Source organism: Dreissena polymorpha, chromosome 3 (assembly GCF_020536995.1).
Source record: "Dreissena polymorpha isolate Duluth1 chromosome 3, UMN_Dpol_1.0, whole genome shotgun sequence".
Lineage (NCBI taxonomy): Eukaryota > Metazoa > Mollusca > Bivalvia > Myida > Dreissenidae > Dreissena > Dreissena polymorpha.
Window position 1 is genome coordinate 138,808,305 of NC_068357.1, and position 19,959 is coordinate 138,828,263.

The 19,959-nt window shown below is 35.0% G+C and overlaps 1 protein-coding gene across 1 annotated transcript in view; it reads left to right on the forward strand.

Annotated features, from left to right (window-relative positions):
- Positions 1 to 4,900: 4,900 nt before the first annotated feature.
- The window catches only part of LOC127871652 (uncharacterized), a 42,063-nt gene continuing 27,004 nt past the window's right edge, over positions 4,901 to 19,959 (forward strand). The window contains exons 1-2 of the mRNA XM_052414774.1: positions 4,901 to 4,951; positions 19,293 to 19,429. Of these exons, the coding sequence (XP_052270734.1) occupies positions 19,303 to 19,429 (127 nt within the window). The 5' untranslated portion in view covers positions 4,901 to 4,951; positions 19,293 to 19,302. The remainder of the gene's footprint in view (positions 4,952 to 19,292; positions 19,430 to 19,959) is intronic.

The following is a 19,959-nucleotide window of genomic DNA, read 5'->3' on the forward strand; positions in this document are numbered from 1 at the left end:
TTTGGACTTATGATGATTTTGATTATTTTAAAACATTTTACGAAGATATTTAAATGAGGAGTGGTTAGGAGGTGTGGTGGGGATCGGATATCCCGGTTTATAAAAGTACTTATATGTTGTTTTAATTTTTAACATAACCGGAGTTATTGCCCTTTCTTAGCTTAACAAGATATACCTTTAATCCTGTGTAACGATTTACTCGAAAATTAATGCAGCTTCGGTTATGTAAAGTTGCAAACATAAAAACATGCTTAATTGAACCATGAATAATTTACTTCAGTTTTTAATGGCGCTATCACTATAAACATATTGAAGAAACAATCAAGCCTCTGGGCTTGTCGATTTGAACATAATTTAGTCATACATTGAACACTCTTATTAGAGACCAACATAAGATGTTACATGCACAGTATTACAGATCTGGGCCTTGTCGTTTTAATAATGTAGATTTTGAGACATATTAAATAAGAGTCTTTATAAATAATGTGACCCTACGCTTTGCTATGTTTACGCCAGGATATGCTATGAATAATTTTAGTATAAGACCACTAGACAAAGTTACGCACAAAATATTAAACCTCTTATCCTTGTAATTTCAGAGTAAACCGATTTATGAAGTTTTCATTCATACACTCTTAATTTAGCTCAGATGACAAACATAATTTTGCAACGGACTAGCACTATAAGGACAACTGCAAAAGAGAGTAATTAAACGACCATGTGTGTGTACTCTGCACTGCGGTTCAGACGATGTCGGTGTTCGCATTCACAAATACCATGTACTGCATACAAAACAATATGTAAAAATACGAGAGCATGCATGACAAGAGAAAGCCGCCACCATTATTTGTTTCTCATATTAAGTAGGTCATGTCAACAGCGCCAAAGGCGCGGACGGAATGGAAATTCGCAAGGGGCGCGCCACTAGCCCAGCCGACACGCTCTACTCAATATATTATAATATGTACAGGTCTTCATATGAAAAATGTTGCAGTCATATTTAAATAAAACATTATTTGCACTTTTTATACGCGTACTCTCATTTAGAGTTTGCACGTGGATAGGAGGTGGACCCACGTTCTCACTTATTGCCTCTTCCACAGATGAGTGGAAGTATGTTTTATTCGTGCTCGCCCCTAATCGCGTAGTCGGTAGCAGGTTACAGCTTAAAAGAGAGAAAAAAGAGGGTTTCGCGGAGCCCTGATTTAGTTACCAAAAACGTTCATACACAGAAGTCGTTTGGCATAATGATGAACCTATAGGGCATACCCTTCCGTCGTTATAGTTTGTGTTTTAGATATTTTATATGAGGTGAGAAGAGTTTTGCTGTGCATTATGTCAGCCTGTTCCCGACAAGGACCCGTGGTGTGTAAGCAAGGCAAAGACAAATCGGCTTATGGGTATTCCGTTTTGCCCGTCATCGGTGCCCTGCTTACCGTAATAACTCAAAGTTTTTTACACATATTTTTGTTTTGTGTCCGAAAATTTAGATACAAAAATATCCAAAATAAATATGATATAAATTTAGAGTTACTCTAAAAAAATATTGCATCGATCGGATTCGGGTATGCAATGTGTATAACGACAATTGTTTAAACGAATAATAGCATGTGCTTGTAAAATAATACGTCATTTAGTACAAATTACTTTTATGTATGTTTCAGTTTAATATGGGTGAAACCATTGTCCTTAACCGATACACATAGTTATGCACTCAATGACAAAACATTTAATGGTCCTTTGCACTAAGGCATTCGTCTGCCAGGTTTTATGACTTTTTAATCCGGTTAAAAAACACGCATGATCGAAGTTTCACCAGATAAGCGCAACATGTCAGAATTCTGGTAAAAAAGCGTTGTAAAATAAACAGTCCGAAAATTTAGAGTCGTTAATTTTGGACAAAAATCTGTATGTCCGAAAATTTAGAGTCACGAACAGTAATTATTTGGCTAAAAACGAGGGTGTTCGAAAATTTAGAGTGTCCGAAAACTTAAGGGTAATTACGGTAGTTGCTATCGCTAGAGGTATAGAGTGCGTGAACAAGACATAGGAAAATTAAATCAATTTTATAAATCAAGCAATATATGAAAACAGAAGTAATAAATACAATTATATAAAATGCATGTATTAATTCAATTAATGCACATACATTAAAAGCAATAAACATGATATTTACGTGAACATGTTTATAATAAACATTAACAATAAAGAAATGAATGTTTAACATTTAAAGTAAAAATATCGCGTGTGAAAATTCGCGACAAATCGTGAAGGATTCAAAAATGGTTGGATAAGCACAATCAGTGATTGGGATATCGAACCTGAGTGATATTATTATTGTTAGTCGTTGTCAATAGGGAAAAGTATTGTGTTTAAATGAAAAGTTCTCAGATTGAAAACTACGTTTACCCCGTGAATACAACTGTAAGTAAAACCTTAGCTTCAGAGGGGGTCATCACGTGATAGTCAAGATGGCGACGTCCATGCCGATACAGATTTTTCGCTGTTTTATATTATCTATATTATCTACTATAAAATAAATACATAATTGATAGCTGTTTCTTTGTGCTAACGTAAAACGACAATTGTTTAACTTTGTACACGTCCTCCGTGGGGATTCTGTTTGTAATATAAAACGGGATCCCTTTTAGATCATGAAAAATACGGGACCCCTTTAGGTCATAAATTATTTTAAGCTTGCATACATTTAAAAACGATTTTCAAATGCCCCTAACTAACCATACGCATAAATAAACATTTACTTAACACTCGAAACAAGATTGTTATTTTGCAATTGCAATATTTTCATCACGAGGGCGAATTTTCCATTGTGAAACCCAGCAAAGATCACAAAATACATGGCGAACAGTCCTCGCTTAAAAATTTTGCACCGAGTAAAGTCTAGTTTTAGATCGATTTCAACACAAAATAAACGCTAATACCCTTCTTAGCAATGTGGCTGGAAAGTGGGCAGCTGTCAAATAATGATGAGAAATTGGGTGAAATATTTGGGTTTTCTTTATGTACGAAATATTGACAAGTATATCATGACGGTCAAAAGATTAAATATTTGGATCTGGTATGTGTTTAACAACAAAGGGGTTACAATGCTGTTGACACAGGCCTTAGGCGGTATTTGCATTATTTATTATTTGTACCACAACGCTCATTAACGTGTGCATACTTGAATAGTGACTTCTCCAGATTGTAATTCAGCCAATTAGAAATAAACACACATAGAACACTGACCAATGGGATAGATAACTGAGTTTCACGGGGCAGATGTTAGAGGGAAACAAGACAGTTAGCGTTTAGACTTGGAGGTGTACGGATCGAGAAAGATACGATCAGACTGTATTTGTATAACCGAAAATATTAAGTATGTTAGACATTAAATTGGACTAGAAACTGATACATGCTGTTGTTGAATATTTTATCCTGTATTATGCAGAGAAATTAACATAAATAGAGAGGGACCGACTTGTCCCATGCGCGGCACGAGAAAATGGGAGTTAATGCAAAACTCGTCATCTTGGCAATTCGCGCATGACGAGATATCGAATGATAGGCTACATACCGGTAATTTAAGAGTAATGAACATTGTTAGTAACTATGTGTCGTCTATGAACTATGAACGATTACGTGACACAGCCTTGAAAAATTAAATTCCGTCAACAAAGGGTAAAAACAGCAAAAACTACCTGTTTCGGCATGGTCGTCGCCATCTTGATTCCGTTTAGATCATCACGTGATTACCCCCTCTGTCTTTCCAGCCATATCAGTAAACATGTGATTAGCTTTAATGTCGTTTTAAAATTCGCTTTATATCTCGCCTTACTCTCCGCAAATTGTCTTAGTGAAGCTTTGATTAGGTCATCCCGTTAAAAAATTTCGCAGTGAGTAAAGTCGAGATAAAGAGCGAATATCAACACGAAATAAACGCTTATAACTTACTTGCTGATATGGCTGGAAAGTAAACGGTATTTAAACAAACATGAACGTCGCCATCTTGACTATCGCGTTATTACCCTCTCTGTATCTATACGTATAAAACATCGTTCAGTTAAACATTATCTTGTTATCGTGAGTAAAGTTTCACCGGAGGGGACTTATTGTTTGCGCTCTGTGCGTCTGACTGTCTGTCACATTTTTTCTGGATCCTGCGATAACTTTAAAAGTTCTGTATATTGTGTTCATGAAACTTGAAACATGGATAGATGGCAATGTGGACATTATGCACTTCATTCCATTTTGTTCCTACGCCAAAAATTATGGATGCTATGGCAACAAATATATATAAAAAATATATATATCTGACAATGGTGGAGCCGGTAGGGGAAATATATTGCTTGGCAATAGTCTTGTTGTTTATGACGTGATAACAAATAATTGTATTGACCATGACATAGATCCCCTCTAAGCTTAGATGATGTTCTCCACGGCGTTTCAAAACATTACATTATGACATAACTAAAATTAAACATGGTAGCAAAACAGTAAAAGTTATTTTAAGTGACCACATGAAATTTACCAGCAATGTTAAAAAACGACTATCGCATGTGCTAATACATTAGAATGATATATAAAGAGTATTTTTAAGTTGCTACTATACATTTACCAGCAATTTCGAAATTAATCAACTGTAACAAATGATATCTGTTTAAAAAAATAACATTATATATAATTATAATGTTAAAGCCAATGCATAGTTATGACGTTATTAAAATGGAAATTAAAATTAATTTGCCAGAAGTTATAGTACATTATTTTATTGTATTTATTCTGTCATCAGATGATATGTTACTTGTGTCACTGGGCGTTAGCTGTGATTAATGACGTGATAGCGTGTCCGTTTCCGTGGCACCAACAAACGTCACATCATCAATATTCGACGTGACTCGGTCGGAACTTTCAATGGCGTTTTCAGAACGAGATGCTAAGTGATTAACTAGTAAGTTAAAAAATAATTTATTAGTATGAAAATATATATAAAATGGTTATGGGTTTATTTTTTTAATTAATCGGATAGTACTCCAATAAAATAATGCTTAAACAACTGTTATTTTAAGTCATCTCAGCGATGAAACCGTGCCTGCTGTAGTATTGTACGGATAACCTACCTAAACAATAATGAAAGGTAGATCAAAGAAAGGTCCGAAGAAGCCAGTCTCCAGCGAAGGCTGTGTGTTCGTTTTAAAGCGAACGTTCAATTCTGGTGAGCCGGGGTGGAGATCGTTTAGTTCTGGTGAGACGGGGTGGAGAAGCAGCGTCGAGGGAGGTGAATCGGTTGTCCGGCAGTAATAAAGCAAACTGGGGATGTGAAAGGCGCACGTACACACAGTCACACAAGAAACTCCGGCAAACTCACTACTTTTCGGGAAGCGAAAAAAGTAATACATGAATGTTATCTATAATATATCACAAACATTAAATATTATTTATTACAGCAACATTGATAGTATAATAATTGCTAATACGAGTTTCGATATTGATAACATATTAAGTGGCGACTTGTGAAGATTCAGTTGATAATGTATCCGTCATAGTCCGTCGTGTGTTGGAGCAGTTCTCCGATCCGAACCAACCACCCTATGCTCGAACTAGCAGAATATGTACACAATCGCGGCTCCGCAGCAACATGCGTTCCAAACCCCCGTTGCTATAGAGTTTGAGGTCATATAAATTTTACATTATAAATCGATAGTAAATATAATATTTTCTGAAAATTATTAATACAATATTGAATGAACACGAAGTGCATATTCAGAAATGGCACATATTGTCTGCAAATGTATTCGGTATTTATGCACCTATCAACTATGTCATTAAACGACGTTACAGTGTAAAAATAAATCGCATATTCACAGCATCTTTAATATTTTATTAAATTGACGAATACAATGTTAAACGAACACGAAATTAATATATTTCAGACATGGTATGTATGGTCCGGAAACATTGTCCTTTTGTCTGGTCCGTATTCTTGGGACAGCGGTTGCATCCCGAGTGCAGACAAATATTGCGGTGAGGCAAGTTTACATTTCACTTTAATGATAATCCCCGGGGAGCAACACACGCCTAAAGGACCCGAGGGTCAGTAGATAGGAGTTGGATTATTGCGACTAAATCGTTATCTTGAAAATATACTCTGGACTAGGCTGACTTCTCATTGGGTCTATATGAACCCCTTCATAACCACAACCGCAGTTCTCCGCAGCTGATCAGATCGTATTCCTTAGCAGACATCGTTCGCTGCAAATTGAGGAATGCAATGAATAAACTTCAAGAACACGTTAAATTTCACTGAATGGCAATCTACGGGCGTTATCCTGTGCATACACACTAAAACACGACACTGTTTAACTCACTAATCTTCTTGACATATTAATGCTGAAATTCGGAACAGTGCTAATATTCGACATCATTATCTACTAAGGCTACATGTACATAACACTTAGTTCATGTCACGGCCAACGAAGCTAACTGCATGTAGATTTTTTGGTGTGAGTTGTACAACCTGTAATAATGCTCGTAAAATAGTTCGCGATAGTATATTTTCATTTAACATTTTCATTAATATTGCAAGCAGACCGTCATAATGTACGTTTTTTTAAATTTAATAAACGAAAAGCAATCAGTGTACTGCGACCTGGGTGCCAGACATCTCGCCTCAAAGCCAACTCGCCCCAAGAAACTTTCCCCCAAAATATGGTCAATTCGCCCCAAGTCTACTGGACCAGTCGCTCGAACCGAAAGACAACTCGCCCCAATGTATTTCGTATATATCTTGTTGCTTCTTGATTAAAATTAGTTGATTTGCATATGTGCGTAAAGTAAGCGAGGCATGTATGTCTTTTAATAAACGTGTATTGTATCGGTATTTTGAATAAATCGATACAGGTCGCTTGAAATGTAGTGCTTGTGACATTTGAAAACACAATTAATTTTTAAATGAAATATTTGTTAAGTTTGATGTATGCTAATCGTGATTTTTTACGCATAAAAAATAGTGTTATGTTTATAACAAGACATGTGATGTTGATATTTATTGAAACGTTTATGTGAAATTATAATATTTTTCAGATGCATGTACGTTTTGGTGTGTGACTTTGTGACTTCGAGTAAGTTTGTTAATTTTTGGATGTTGTTTAAATCTGCCATTGAAGAAAAGTGACTTAATTGTGGACGATGGACTTTACAGTGCACTTAAAAAATGAGCCTCCAATTTATTCGGCACCAAATTTGATTCAAAGTTATCGTGAACTTGGACTTTATAAAAAATGTATTTGCGTTCATCCGGTGACACATCACAGATGTATTTTGCAACATGAAAATGGTTATAAAACCTGTCAGGTGAATATGCTATATAAGTAACTGGACCGTTGCATTTGCGTAATTTGGGAAAATTATACCGCTTATAGACAATAGCTTCACCCGATTGAAACGATTTTAGTAGGCAAACAAAAAGTTCTGATAAATAAGAAATAAGAAAATATGTTTGTAATACAATTTGAAATAATTTAAATAAATACCATATATGACCAAATTGTTGGTCTACATTAGACATGTCATTAGATGGTGTTTTAAGATATATTTTTTTCGGACAAAACACATATTATATGGAATTTTTCACGTCCGAATATATTAGTACATTGCAAAAATGAATATAAAACGGATATTTTTGAAGATTTAAAAATGTGCTTGTCGTGCTTGCGTTTATTGTAACGTAAAAACTAGGAATTTGCCTCGAATGATAGACCAAACTACTCATCTGGTGTCAAATATTCATATAACCGGGAATAGTGCTCAACTTTACCCATAGCCTGTGCTTTATTTCGTCAAATTTGAGTTAATAATAAGATACTTCCGTGGATTTGAAGATTCTTTTCGGAGGCAATGTTTACAATTTTCTACTTGGCGTGCTAGCCAAAATGACGTCACGGACCACGTGGTATGGCCACACTTGATGTCTGATCGCCAGAATAATATTTTGATATTGTCTGTTACTAGCCTATGTTGTTGTTGTGAGATTTCCGCCGTTTACTTGTCGGAGTACCCAAAAGGCTAGTAGTTCTGCCCTTGGTAGTTTGAGGTTGAAGACTCTGGTAGTGTCTGATGCTGTCGCACAGAATGAATGAATTCTCGCAATCACACAATTATATACGTAGGCGATAAAACACAGGTAGCCGTTTGTGGTCATTTTTCGTCACGAGGCAACCTTTCCCAACAAAATGGTACATAGTTTACGAAAATTGACCGCCATTTATGCAATAAATCGAATAAAATGTTGATGAAGGTGATTTTCCTGTGTCAAGAGATACCTACCTTGTTCATATATATCAGAATTTTTTTTATTTTGTTTGGTCCAATATGATGAAAAATGTTGTTTTGTGAAAAATTGATAGTGTTAAAGTGACTTGGCCACGCGCCCTTCACCTGTGCGATAAAACATGCCTTTGTACATTATATCAGGTAGCCGGATGTTAAAAAGTGTCCACCTGACACGATAAAATGTAAAATAAACTTAAAGGATAATACGGAAAGACGGTTTCGCACAATGAAATAGATATATACAGAGTTTATCGTTTAGTGTGCCTCCGTAAAGTACGGTCTATAGTATAAGACAATTTTTACTTAAAAGCATAGAAGTAGCTAATGCATATATAGGGAACAAGTTGAGAGTTATCATAGTGGATTGTAACCTTACATGTATCAATCTGAACGCACTCTGGATCAGCAGACGATTTATTTCATAATCGGAGGAATCCGAGATAGCCGATGTATCACGATTGAATCTGAACGCTTCGGACAGTGGGCTACACCACACCGTCTGTGTGGATCGCCGTTCAATCGGGACACCTCGGACAATTCCGCCATATCGGCGATCGTCTGTGGCCCACTGTCCGATGCGTTCAGATTGGATCGCCGTTATGGCGGAATTGTCCGAGGATTCCCGATTGTACATGTATGTGGTGAATCCATCTACTTCCGCCCTTCTCTCTGGAACATTTTCCTTAAGATTATATTTGTTTGAGATTCTTCGAATTGCGGCCTGTAAGTGTAAGCATTCTTGTTTTTTTTTATATTTTAGTATCTTTTTATCAGTTTCTTATCATTTTGAACACAAAATTGTTCATTTATTACATATTATCTGAATTTCACATTTTTACAATAGGCAAGGTGTTGTCTGTTGAACCACCGTCGACCTTGAACCACAGGTGGAAATAACGTACCCTGGATAGTTTATGGGCCCAGGAGCCCAATATATTCAAATAAATATATATAATCATGTTTAATGAGAGAAAAATTGAAGAGCCATGACAAAAAAATCCCCTACCCTCAGGGCTTTTTTTAAGCGGACGCCCGCTTGCCCGTGCCGGGTTAAAATCGTCGCGGGCAAGTGATTTTCCAAAGTAGATAGTCCGCCGGGCAAGTCCGTTTCGTATTAGCATACTTGCGGTATTTTTTTCGACTTTTCCCCTTGTATCTATTTATTTTCTTTGGGTCAATATCAGGGGTTAACGTAAGAAATTGACATTCACTTGCCCGGGGGGCAAGTTACTTTGAACATCTACTTGCCCTCAATACAAATTGGTTGCCCTATTTTGAAGTCAATTTTTTATTGTCATTTGATCTTTAAAGCATTGATACACATGAATTATTATGCTAGATTTAATTTCAGCTATATTCAATGTATCAAAAATAAAATAATAATCGTTTTTATAATATAAAGTTGTCAACAAAACAAAATCTGGACAGTTTTATTTCATTGAATTGTCACTATTGGATACAATTCATATGAAGAGTTTATTACTATTAACATTTTAAAACGGTATACTTGTCACTATATACGATTAAAAGGGGGAAGGATTAAAATAGTACTGTGAAAATGATTGTTCAGAGTTTGAAAATCATGTTGATGTCTTTGATGAAGAGTTTCTCACTATTTGTAACTGTGAATATGTAACAAACAAGTTATTCACAGTTTAAAATAGTGAGAAACTCTTGATATGCATTCTTAGCAAGTTTTAAACGGCAGGCTTTTTCCGCTCCATTTTGGGAAAACGCCACACTGGAATTTTGGGAATTTCGCGTCGTGAAAACCCCCATTTTGGGAAAAAAATTAATCGCAAAATTGGCTCAATTGGGAAAAATTATCGCATGTAAATTATTTAAAACAGTGTTTCTTATATTTCAAAGAAGCCGTTAACTGGTAAATAACGACTATTTTGATAACTTATTATTAAAATTTTACAAAATATTATGAACATGTGTGATTAGTGCAGGTTTTTTTTATCTGAATATGGGGAAAAGGCTTGGCCTTTTTGAGGTGAAAAAAATCGCAGGAAGCGCCGGATTTTGAGGAAAAAAAGGAAAGTCTTAAATAATCATTAACATATTTTACAGTTCTTAAAACAAATTCAAGGCAACAGATAATTTAATTATGCAATACTTTCTATTTTCTACACCAGATCAGGTCAACTTATATATTTAAAGGGTAAAAAAAAAAAAAAAAAAAAAAAAAAAAATTTTTTTTTTTTTTTTTTTTTAATTAGGATTTCTTTTTTCAATTGGGAAAAAAACAACCAGATTTGCATTGGGAATGGGGCCGAATTTCGGACCCGTGGCATAGGGCGGAAAAAGCCTGAACGGTCTGCATATTCAACATGATTTTCAAACTCTGAACAATCCTTTTCACAGTTATTATATTCATGTTCATAGACATCACTATCACTAGTATATGCTTCTTCATCCAGTTCTAGTAACTGTTCTGAAATTGTTTCAGTTTGAGTGGTTTTATACAAGAAAATTGGAATAGCACAGTAACGACCAACAATTTTATCTTGCTTGTTATTAAAATCAGGGACATTGTTGTTTTGGTCTGGTTCAGAACATTTAAAATGTTTAAAGTTCACGTGCCGCGATTTAAAAATCCCGTAAAACACCTTTATTTATCGAATTTAGTGCATATCTAAACTATTTCGAACCTCACTTCATTTCAAATACGGTGTTATAAGCGAGACCGAATAGAACAAAGTCGCGATTTTTCACACATTCCGATGTTCTCGACATTTTCATTCAAACCGGGAGTGACGTCACATGCACTCAATAACGAACCGGCACTATAAAGCTTCGGACGAATTTTCTTTCGAACGGATGTATTATCTCTCGAAACTTTAGTTAGAAAAATTGATGGAAAATGGAAAATAGAGATTATGATGAGTTTTCCGTTCAACCTAGCATGCATGAGTCAGAATTAAGCGACAGTTTGTCAGATATTTTATGATTCTGACTCGGACAGCGATGTTTATTTTGTCAATGCTCAAGATAACCATCGTGTTGGGAACACGGATTAGAAATACATATATCTGTGTTTCATGCTAGTGTCGGGGGAAAAATAATTTTTTGATTGTTATTTTACAGTACAAGCTTGTTGAATATGACTTGGTTACACAAAGCACGGGATCCAGACATAAGCCCCCCAGGACAAAACCCCCCCAATGAAAAAATGAACATTTGGACGATACCCCCCCAGTAGAAATGACAGGTAGGATATAAGCCCAAGTTTCTATGATTATATATTTATGAGATATGAAGCAATACTGAATCCAAATTTAGAGATATACTAGTCTAATGGAAACAACATATGATATAAGCAATGGGGGGCAAATGTCCACTTCTAAAATAAGCACTGGGGGTCAAATTTCCAGATGCAAAATAAGCACTGGGGGGTTTATATCCTACCTGTCATTTTTTACTCGGGGGGGGGGGGTATTGTCCAAATGTTCATTTTTTCATTGGGGGGGTTTTGTCCTGGGGGGCCTATGCCCTACAATCACAAAGCACTGGTTAATAATAAACAAATAGAGCGGATACTTGCACCGGTTCTGAATGGGAAGGAATGTTAGTATTTCTAATGACATGAATTTTAATTTAAACATTGTTTCCAGTTATAATAAAAGAGTTTAAGTGTGAACAATTATATTAATTCATTGATAAATACAACTTCCGTTAGAATCACATGATCATAATCAAAATAATAGCATGGTGTAGGCCCAAGTGGGCAGAGTGGGACTTTTATATGACATGGAGCTGCACCCCTTGGTTAGCTAACCACTCGTCTGATAGTAATACATTTTATGATTGTTTGTTGATATAATTGGGGTTATGCTAATCTCTTATCTAAAATCATGCGGTGTCTGCAATAATCAGCTGTGATATATCCACAGATAAGTCACATGTCATCAGCCAAATAGCCATAAACTCCATGACACTCTGTATGGACTAATACACAACAATGGTAACTGGGGTCAATTTGACTGGTAGCCATGGGAATTCTTGAAACATAAGAAACTTAGAAATCAATCATTGTCTATGTATATATTGTTGTCTGAGGCTATTAAAAACGGGACATTCGAGTAAAAAATGAAAGTGATCTTCTAGATCGTTACATTGTTTACATTGTTTACATAAACCGTTTGAGAAGTTGGAGAAGCTGAAAAATTGCTCAACTTGTATTTATGATAATACGCACAAAGTAAATTTAATTTTCGGCTAATTATAGGTGTTAACCGAACAGAACAAAGAACAGAACAGGCTAATTATAGGTGTTAACCTTTGATCGGCGTATACTATGTTTTAAGGTTTTGCATCTAATTGTATGAAACAATGGCCGTGGTGTCAAATTATATAAGAGCGAACGTCCGCCCTGTCAAACTTAGCGTTAGATCGATTGTCTGTGGGAGCGATTGTTCGGATACCCATTACAGAGAATGTCAAGCTGTTATTGTTTATGAAATCAATAAATTGTACTAATAATTACAATTTACACAAACCCTCCTCAATTTACATTTTTATCTGAATATTTCAATATAACATAATGGATGATGTTAGTAAATAATATTACTATTTTAAGTAATACCATTCCAATTCCATTTTAAAATGGCTTTTTATAATATGTGTAATAGCAGGGACCTATACAAACAAAGGGATTAGCAACCTCGCGATATCCCGTTACAGCACGCAAAATAAACCGAGATTTGATAATCTCGATCGATTGGTCCCTGTGTAGCGATAATAAACCGGTGCGCGAGATTTGATAATCTCGATGGATTGGTCCCTGTGTAGCGATAATGCGGCTACACGATATCGATTGCGAGGGATTTCGCTTATTGAGCGGGTTACGTTTTTTCGGATTCAAATTATATAATGTTAAATAAACAAGAACCTATTCGTTCAATTGTTGCGTTGTTGATCTCAAAATCAATCATTATTTAGTCTAATTATTACGCAGTATGTCGAACGGGGACCCAATTATCGGACCCTTTGATGAATATTAATTGCCGGTTGTTTCGCCAGGGTTAAATTACCGTTGTTTATCGCACGTATGTGCATGTACAAAAGACCGGTCTTTTAATAGAATTAAAATGTTACTATGTTTTGTTTGAAATAGCAACATAATCAAGACATGTTAAGTGCAAACAACTCAAAATGTATAACTGTTCTTTTAACCTCCGACGCCGCAAAGTTTCGCATGCCATTTTAATATTCACCAACAGAGTCGCTCAGAACCTGTGCAGCCAGACTGACCTTCACGTAGCTGAAGGAAAGCAGATCCATTCGATTGCGAGCGATTTCGCTCATTGATGGTGATAGTTGTTTCGCAATATTCGACGTTCGTCGTTTAATAAACAAATATATATTCGTTCAATTTTGCCTTGTTTGTCTTGTAAATAAATAATTAGTAATATTAACACGCGATATGCTACACGGAACCCAATTACCGGATGCGTTGACGAGTAACAATACCATTTGTTTCACAGGGTTTCAATTGCCATTGTATATCGCACATATATGCATGTAGCAAAGACCGGTCTTTTAATTAATTAATTTAAAATGTATAATTGTTCTTTATCATCCGAGACAATGAAGGTTCGCATGCCATTATATTATTCTGTTGGACTCCTTTTAAACATGATATCCATAGTAGTACTGAAAGTCTTTTCGTGATTTCGTGTTCAAGTATTGAACAAAAATCAACAGAATTTGAAGGAAGGTAATTCATAAAAGTCGTTTATGTTTTATTTCTCAGTATAAATCAGTTAATCACTGAAACATACACATTAGTTCATGCATGATAGGTAATTTTGGTATTATTAAAGTTTAAGAGTATGTGTAACAATACATTCATGTTACTAAGTGTAATGAGCATTCAGTTAAAGAAAATATTTTTAAAACTCAATAGCATGTAAACAAATCACATGTTTGTAAAAGATTTTGCACAAGTAACCATTTGCAACGTGAAACAGAACAACACAAATTTGATAATAATACTAACAATTTTCTATTTATTATTTCAACAACAAAAGATTGATCCCCTTACATGGTAATGCAGAAGATTTATTCGAAGCCTACAGCAATACAAAAAGCTTACTATAATTAAATACCAAATTATCTTGTTTAAACAAGTTTGAAAATTTTATATTTATAATGAGTTTTGGGAACACATTTTATGATTAACATGATTAAAGATCTAACAGTCACTTTTGAGTTAAGCAGAGATATTCACTGCTGGAATGTGTTCATTTATGAAAAAACGCAACAGTTTAATTTAATCAATTGAATATTTAAAACTAATTCATACTGAATTTTCTTTTGTCTTCGGCAAGTCTGAAGGTTTGTGAAGTTTGTTGTCGCCACTGCTTTATATAGTAGACATGAATATAGTAACATCATCTTAGTGCTGGAATGGTCAAGGTACGTCTCAGGAAAAGAAAGGAATCAAATTTCCCAGTTGAATCAGACAGTATCAGTATCCTTGGCATAGCTGTGAACACACATGTATGTCAGCACTATTTAAAGTCCAAGTTTCGCTGGCGTCATGACATTTTCCTATGCGGGGTCAAACTTTCCGTCTAAAGAGCAAGAGACCCTCTCTTGCTTCTTTTCAGCACACTGAAAATATAAAACAATATGAATTTAAACCAACCAGATTAATAAAGGGCTAGTATTGACTGAGCCTTTCCAAAAATGCTGCGACATATGTTGATCAAATTAATAGTGGTTATAAAATTTAAAAAATGACTCAAATTGTATTGTTTTTGAGCTTATACAAAATTATGATTTTTCAAATAATGCAAATGAAATTTGCACCACACAATAGATTGAAATGCAACGTTTGTAAAGATACCATCATGATTATTATAGGGCTAGAATTGACTGAGCCTTTCTTAAAATGCTGCGACATATTTGATTAAATTGATAGTGATTACAAAATAAAAAAATGACTAAATTTGTATAATCTTTGAGCTAATACAAAATTATTCCTTTTCAAATAATGCAAATTAAATTTAATTTGCACCACACAATGCATTGAAATGAAACGTTTGTAAAGATACAAACATGATAACTATAGGGCTAGCATTGACTGAGCCTTTAGAAAAGAGCCACGACATATGTTGATCAAACTGAAATTGTAAAAAAACAAAAAAAAGAGACTAAAATTGTATTGCTTTTGTGCTCATTCAAAATCATGAATTTGCAAATAATACAAATAAAATTAGCATCACACAATGCGTTAAAATGTAATGTTTGTAAAGATACCCATAAGATTAATATAGGGCTAGTATTGACTGAGCCTTTCGAAAAGAGCCACGACATATGTTGATCAAACTGATAGTGATTACAAAATAAAAAAATGACTAAAATTGTATAATCTTTGAGCTAATACAAAATTATTCCTTTGCAAATAATGCAAATTAAATTTGCACCACACAATGCATTGAAATGCAACGTTTGTAAAGATACCAACATGATATATATAGGGCTAGTATTGACTGAGCCTTTCAAAAAGAGCCACGACATATGTTGATGAAACTGATAGTGGTAAAAAAATAAAAAAAATGCTAAAATTGTATTGCTTTTGTGTTCATTCAAAATCATGAATTTGCAAATAATACAAATAAAATTAGCATCACACAATGCATTGAAATGTAATGTTTGTAAAGATACCCATAAGATTAATATAGGGCTAGTATTGACTGAGCCTTTCGAAAAGAGCCACGACATATGTTGATCAAACTGATAGTGATTACAAAATAAAAAAAATGACTAAAATTGTATAATCTTTGAGCTAATACAAAATTATACCTTTGCAAATAATGCAAATTAAATTTGCACCACACAATGCATTGAAATGTAACGTTTGTAAAGATACCAACATGATATATATAGGGCTAGTATTGAACGAACCTTTCAAAAAGAGCCACGGCATATGTTGATGAAACTGAAAGTGGTAAAATACAAAAAATGACTAAAATTGTATTGCCTTTGTGCTCATTCAAAATCATGAATTTGCTAATAATACAAATAAAATTAGCATCACACAATGCGTTATAATGTAACGTTTGTAAGAATACCAACATGAATAGTATAGAGCTTTATTTGACCAAGCCTTTTGAAAAAAGCCACGACACACGTTTCTCGGATTATGGAAGTGTAAACAATGATACGCATGATTTGGTGAAAATACCCACCGTTGTTTTATAAGTAAATACAAAGCATAGTCGAAAACAAATGAAATAATAAGATGTATGAAACTCAACAAACCTTTGTAATGAATACTTCTGTGTTGGCAACACTTGGTTAATTTGTAATCTTATTCTGTCTCGATTGCTTGGTCACGGTCTCGCTTTGTAAAAATGGCGGCTGTGAAAATTTGCCTTGTCGCGCGAAGTCTCGTTGGGTCGCAAGTCTCGTTTCCCTTTTGCGTAACAACGCGTTAGCTTGTTCTTCGGTTCAGTGAGTGTCTCATCACTTTGTTTGTATAGGTCCCTGGTAATAGACAGTAATTCAGTTGAGTTCAATATCAGAACAAGAATGTTATGTTTGATACTTTGTTGTTATTTAGCTGTAGCTTTGTTTGTTTATTTATCAAATAAAATGTATTTGTCATTTTGTATTTCGCTGTTCCACTTATAAACCTATTTGTTCTTAATAATAAGAGCAGGGTTGTAATTTATTTTTGTAACTAAGCCCAGGGGTTTTTTTTTACTAAGAAAGTGACGCCGATATTCGGCGTCTTCCCCTACTAGAATTTTTCCCCTTAAAATACAATTTCCCCACCAAAAATATCATTTTTCACCAAAATATAATATTTTCTCTCAAAGAAATGTTTATTTTTCCTTGGGGCATTCGACAATTATCCAATTTGCACCATGTACAACGAATTCGCGCTCTCTCTCTCCAGACGAACACACAACATCTGGGAATCCCAGTTATTCTAAATATAGCTCTTAAATAACGTCATGTAAACTGGGCAACTAATCGTAATAATCAATAAATCATGTGACTATTTTACTGGATACCGGTCTTGCGCGAGAAGGGTGTTTCGTCAATTAATTACCGGAAACCAGTCGAATTTTCATCCGGGCTATGTGCAAGCCGAGGTATAAACGTGAAAACAGAAAAAAATGTCTCACAATTAGCGTTCTTACACAAACAAAATAAAACATTCGAACTCGGAAGATACTGAACGCATCGAGGCATTTTTTAAGAAAGAATCATCGAAAACCGTTATAACCCAGCAGGATTCCGAGGTAATCAACATCGAACATTGTGAAAGTGAAAGTAGACAATCGGCAGCTGCCGCTCCTTTCCCTTCCATTACTGTAGCAAATCAAGATCGTCAACCCATTCATCATGAAATTGAAATCACAAAATTGACATCGTTCCCCGGCCCCAGTACAAAAATATAGTTGAAAACATTTCCCATTATTAGATCTACACCTGCAACTTTATTAAGGACTTTGGCTTTAATACCTGTTAAATGTGTTTAAGAACAAAAAGGACAGAGACAAATCTCTTTTGATGAGTTATAGACATTGAAATGAACAGTTTTTATTTTTTCCCCTAATATCTCTCTTTCGCACTCTTTTTTTCCCCTTTCACCCAGCGTCCAGCGTCTTCCCCTTTCTCTAAAAAAAACCCCTGAAGCCGTTAATACATACATGCGTATAATATATTATTAATCCATTTCTTACGAGTAACATCATCCTTGTCAAAACCGAATAGACCCTTGTTTCCCTTTCCGCATGATTTTTGCACCCGAAAAAAAAAACAACACTAACAGTAGAATAACGATTGTCGTGCAAAACACACACACAGAAAAAGCACACGTTTTTTATAAAACTTGTATAAATGGAACTGTATTAACAAAGCACGATATTGAGTGTCAATGTTGACATTAAGCGCGAGGTGTTCACGCTTCGATCCGTAATAACAATGGACAAGTTTCCGTGTCATGAGCGTTGAGTGCAAGTGACGTCACAGCCAAAATAGGTGGCGGAAATACCCGGGCGGTTTACGGAAAACAAGATCATCGTTTTTAGTATTTTAATATTTTTGCTATTTCTCTTGATGATACCACTCGTTTTAGAATATACATATTTATAAAATAGCATTTTTCGATATAAAATCGGCACTGGACCTTTAAATGAAAAGATCGGCTGGACGCTACCGTCCGCCATGTTGAAACGTCTGCCGAGTAGAACTTGTTTTGAGCGTTTAGATTGGCTTATACAACGCAAGCGACCAATCAAATCTCGTTTTACTTGTACTTGATAAAAAAATATATTGACCCAAAGAAAATAAATAGATACAAAGGGAAAAGTCGAAAAAAATACCGCAATTATGCTAATACGAAACGGACTTGCCCGGCGGACTATCTACTTTGGAAAATCACTTGCCCGCGACGATTTTTACCCGGCACGGGCAAGCGGGCGTCCGCTTAAATAAAGCCCTGAACACTTCAATAAGGTAGGTAAATAGCGTGTTTTGAGATTTCCAAACTAAGCTAATACATACATAAACATGCATGAATAACCTGACAATTTATATCGCGCTCCGGATATATCATGGTCACGATCTTTGGTTTAAGACAAACTTTGCATGCAAATGGACACAGCACTAGCTTGTTTTAGGAACAAAAAGGACATATGGCCGACTTTTAAAATTAAATAAGATGAATGTTATATAGATTGAGTAAAAGTCCACCTTTCTGTCCTATATAGACAGTCGCATATATAGAAATATATGTTTATAACAGTTAAACATAGTGTGGTTTTTTTTTCGTTATAAAAATTCCCCCATTTACAAAAAATTCCCCCTCCAAAGGGCTGCAGACCCCTTCCCCCAAAGTAGTGTGAGGGCGCTGGTGCGTTTGACATCTTTTTGTGTCGATTTGCAGAGAAATAATGCTCTTTCAATAAATGGATACAAAACATTTTTTGCAGCACTTCAAATATGGCTGGCGCATTGGAAGAAACGGAACATCTAGACGGAACTGTGCAGGTTGTGGTGAATACTGGCATAAAGTCAACCCTTGCTCAACCCTTGGAAACTCCAAATTTATTCGAAAGCAACAATATTGGTAAGTGCACTTGACATTGATGTTTTTGACATATTTGGACTTTGTGAACTTGCTTGCACATTAAAACAATCAATGTGAAGGTTACTAACTTGTACAGGGCTCACGCTGGGCTCAAATTTTAGGGAGAAGTGACTTCTCCCTGAACACTGATTTAGGGAGAAGTGAGGAGACTCTAGGGAGAGGTGGAGAGACTCGGACACAAGGGTTTGCATGTAGGGCGTTACAACACACATATGTGTATCACATTATTGAAGTATGCCACTGTAGTACACATAATTTTATTTCTTTTGTGTATCTTAATTTTTCCTGCAGTTCTAATTAACCAAGTAATAATAGACACGACAGATAAATAACTAAAATTTTACTAGCTCTATATTCAATCCATTTTGATGTAAATATCATATTATACAGACTAAAGTATTGTAAAGATAATATGTTTATGAAGCAGTAGATAACATAAGCTTAATAAAACTGTCAGACCAGATAAATATTTATGTTTGAAATATGACATTTAGCATATGCTTTCTTAG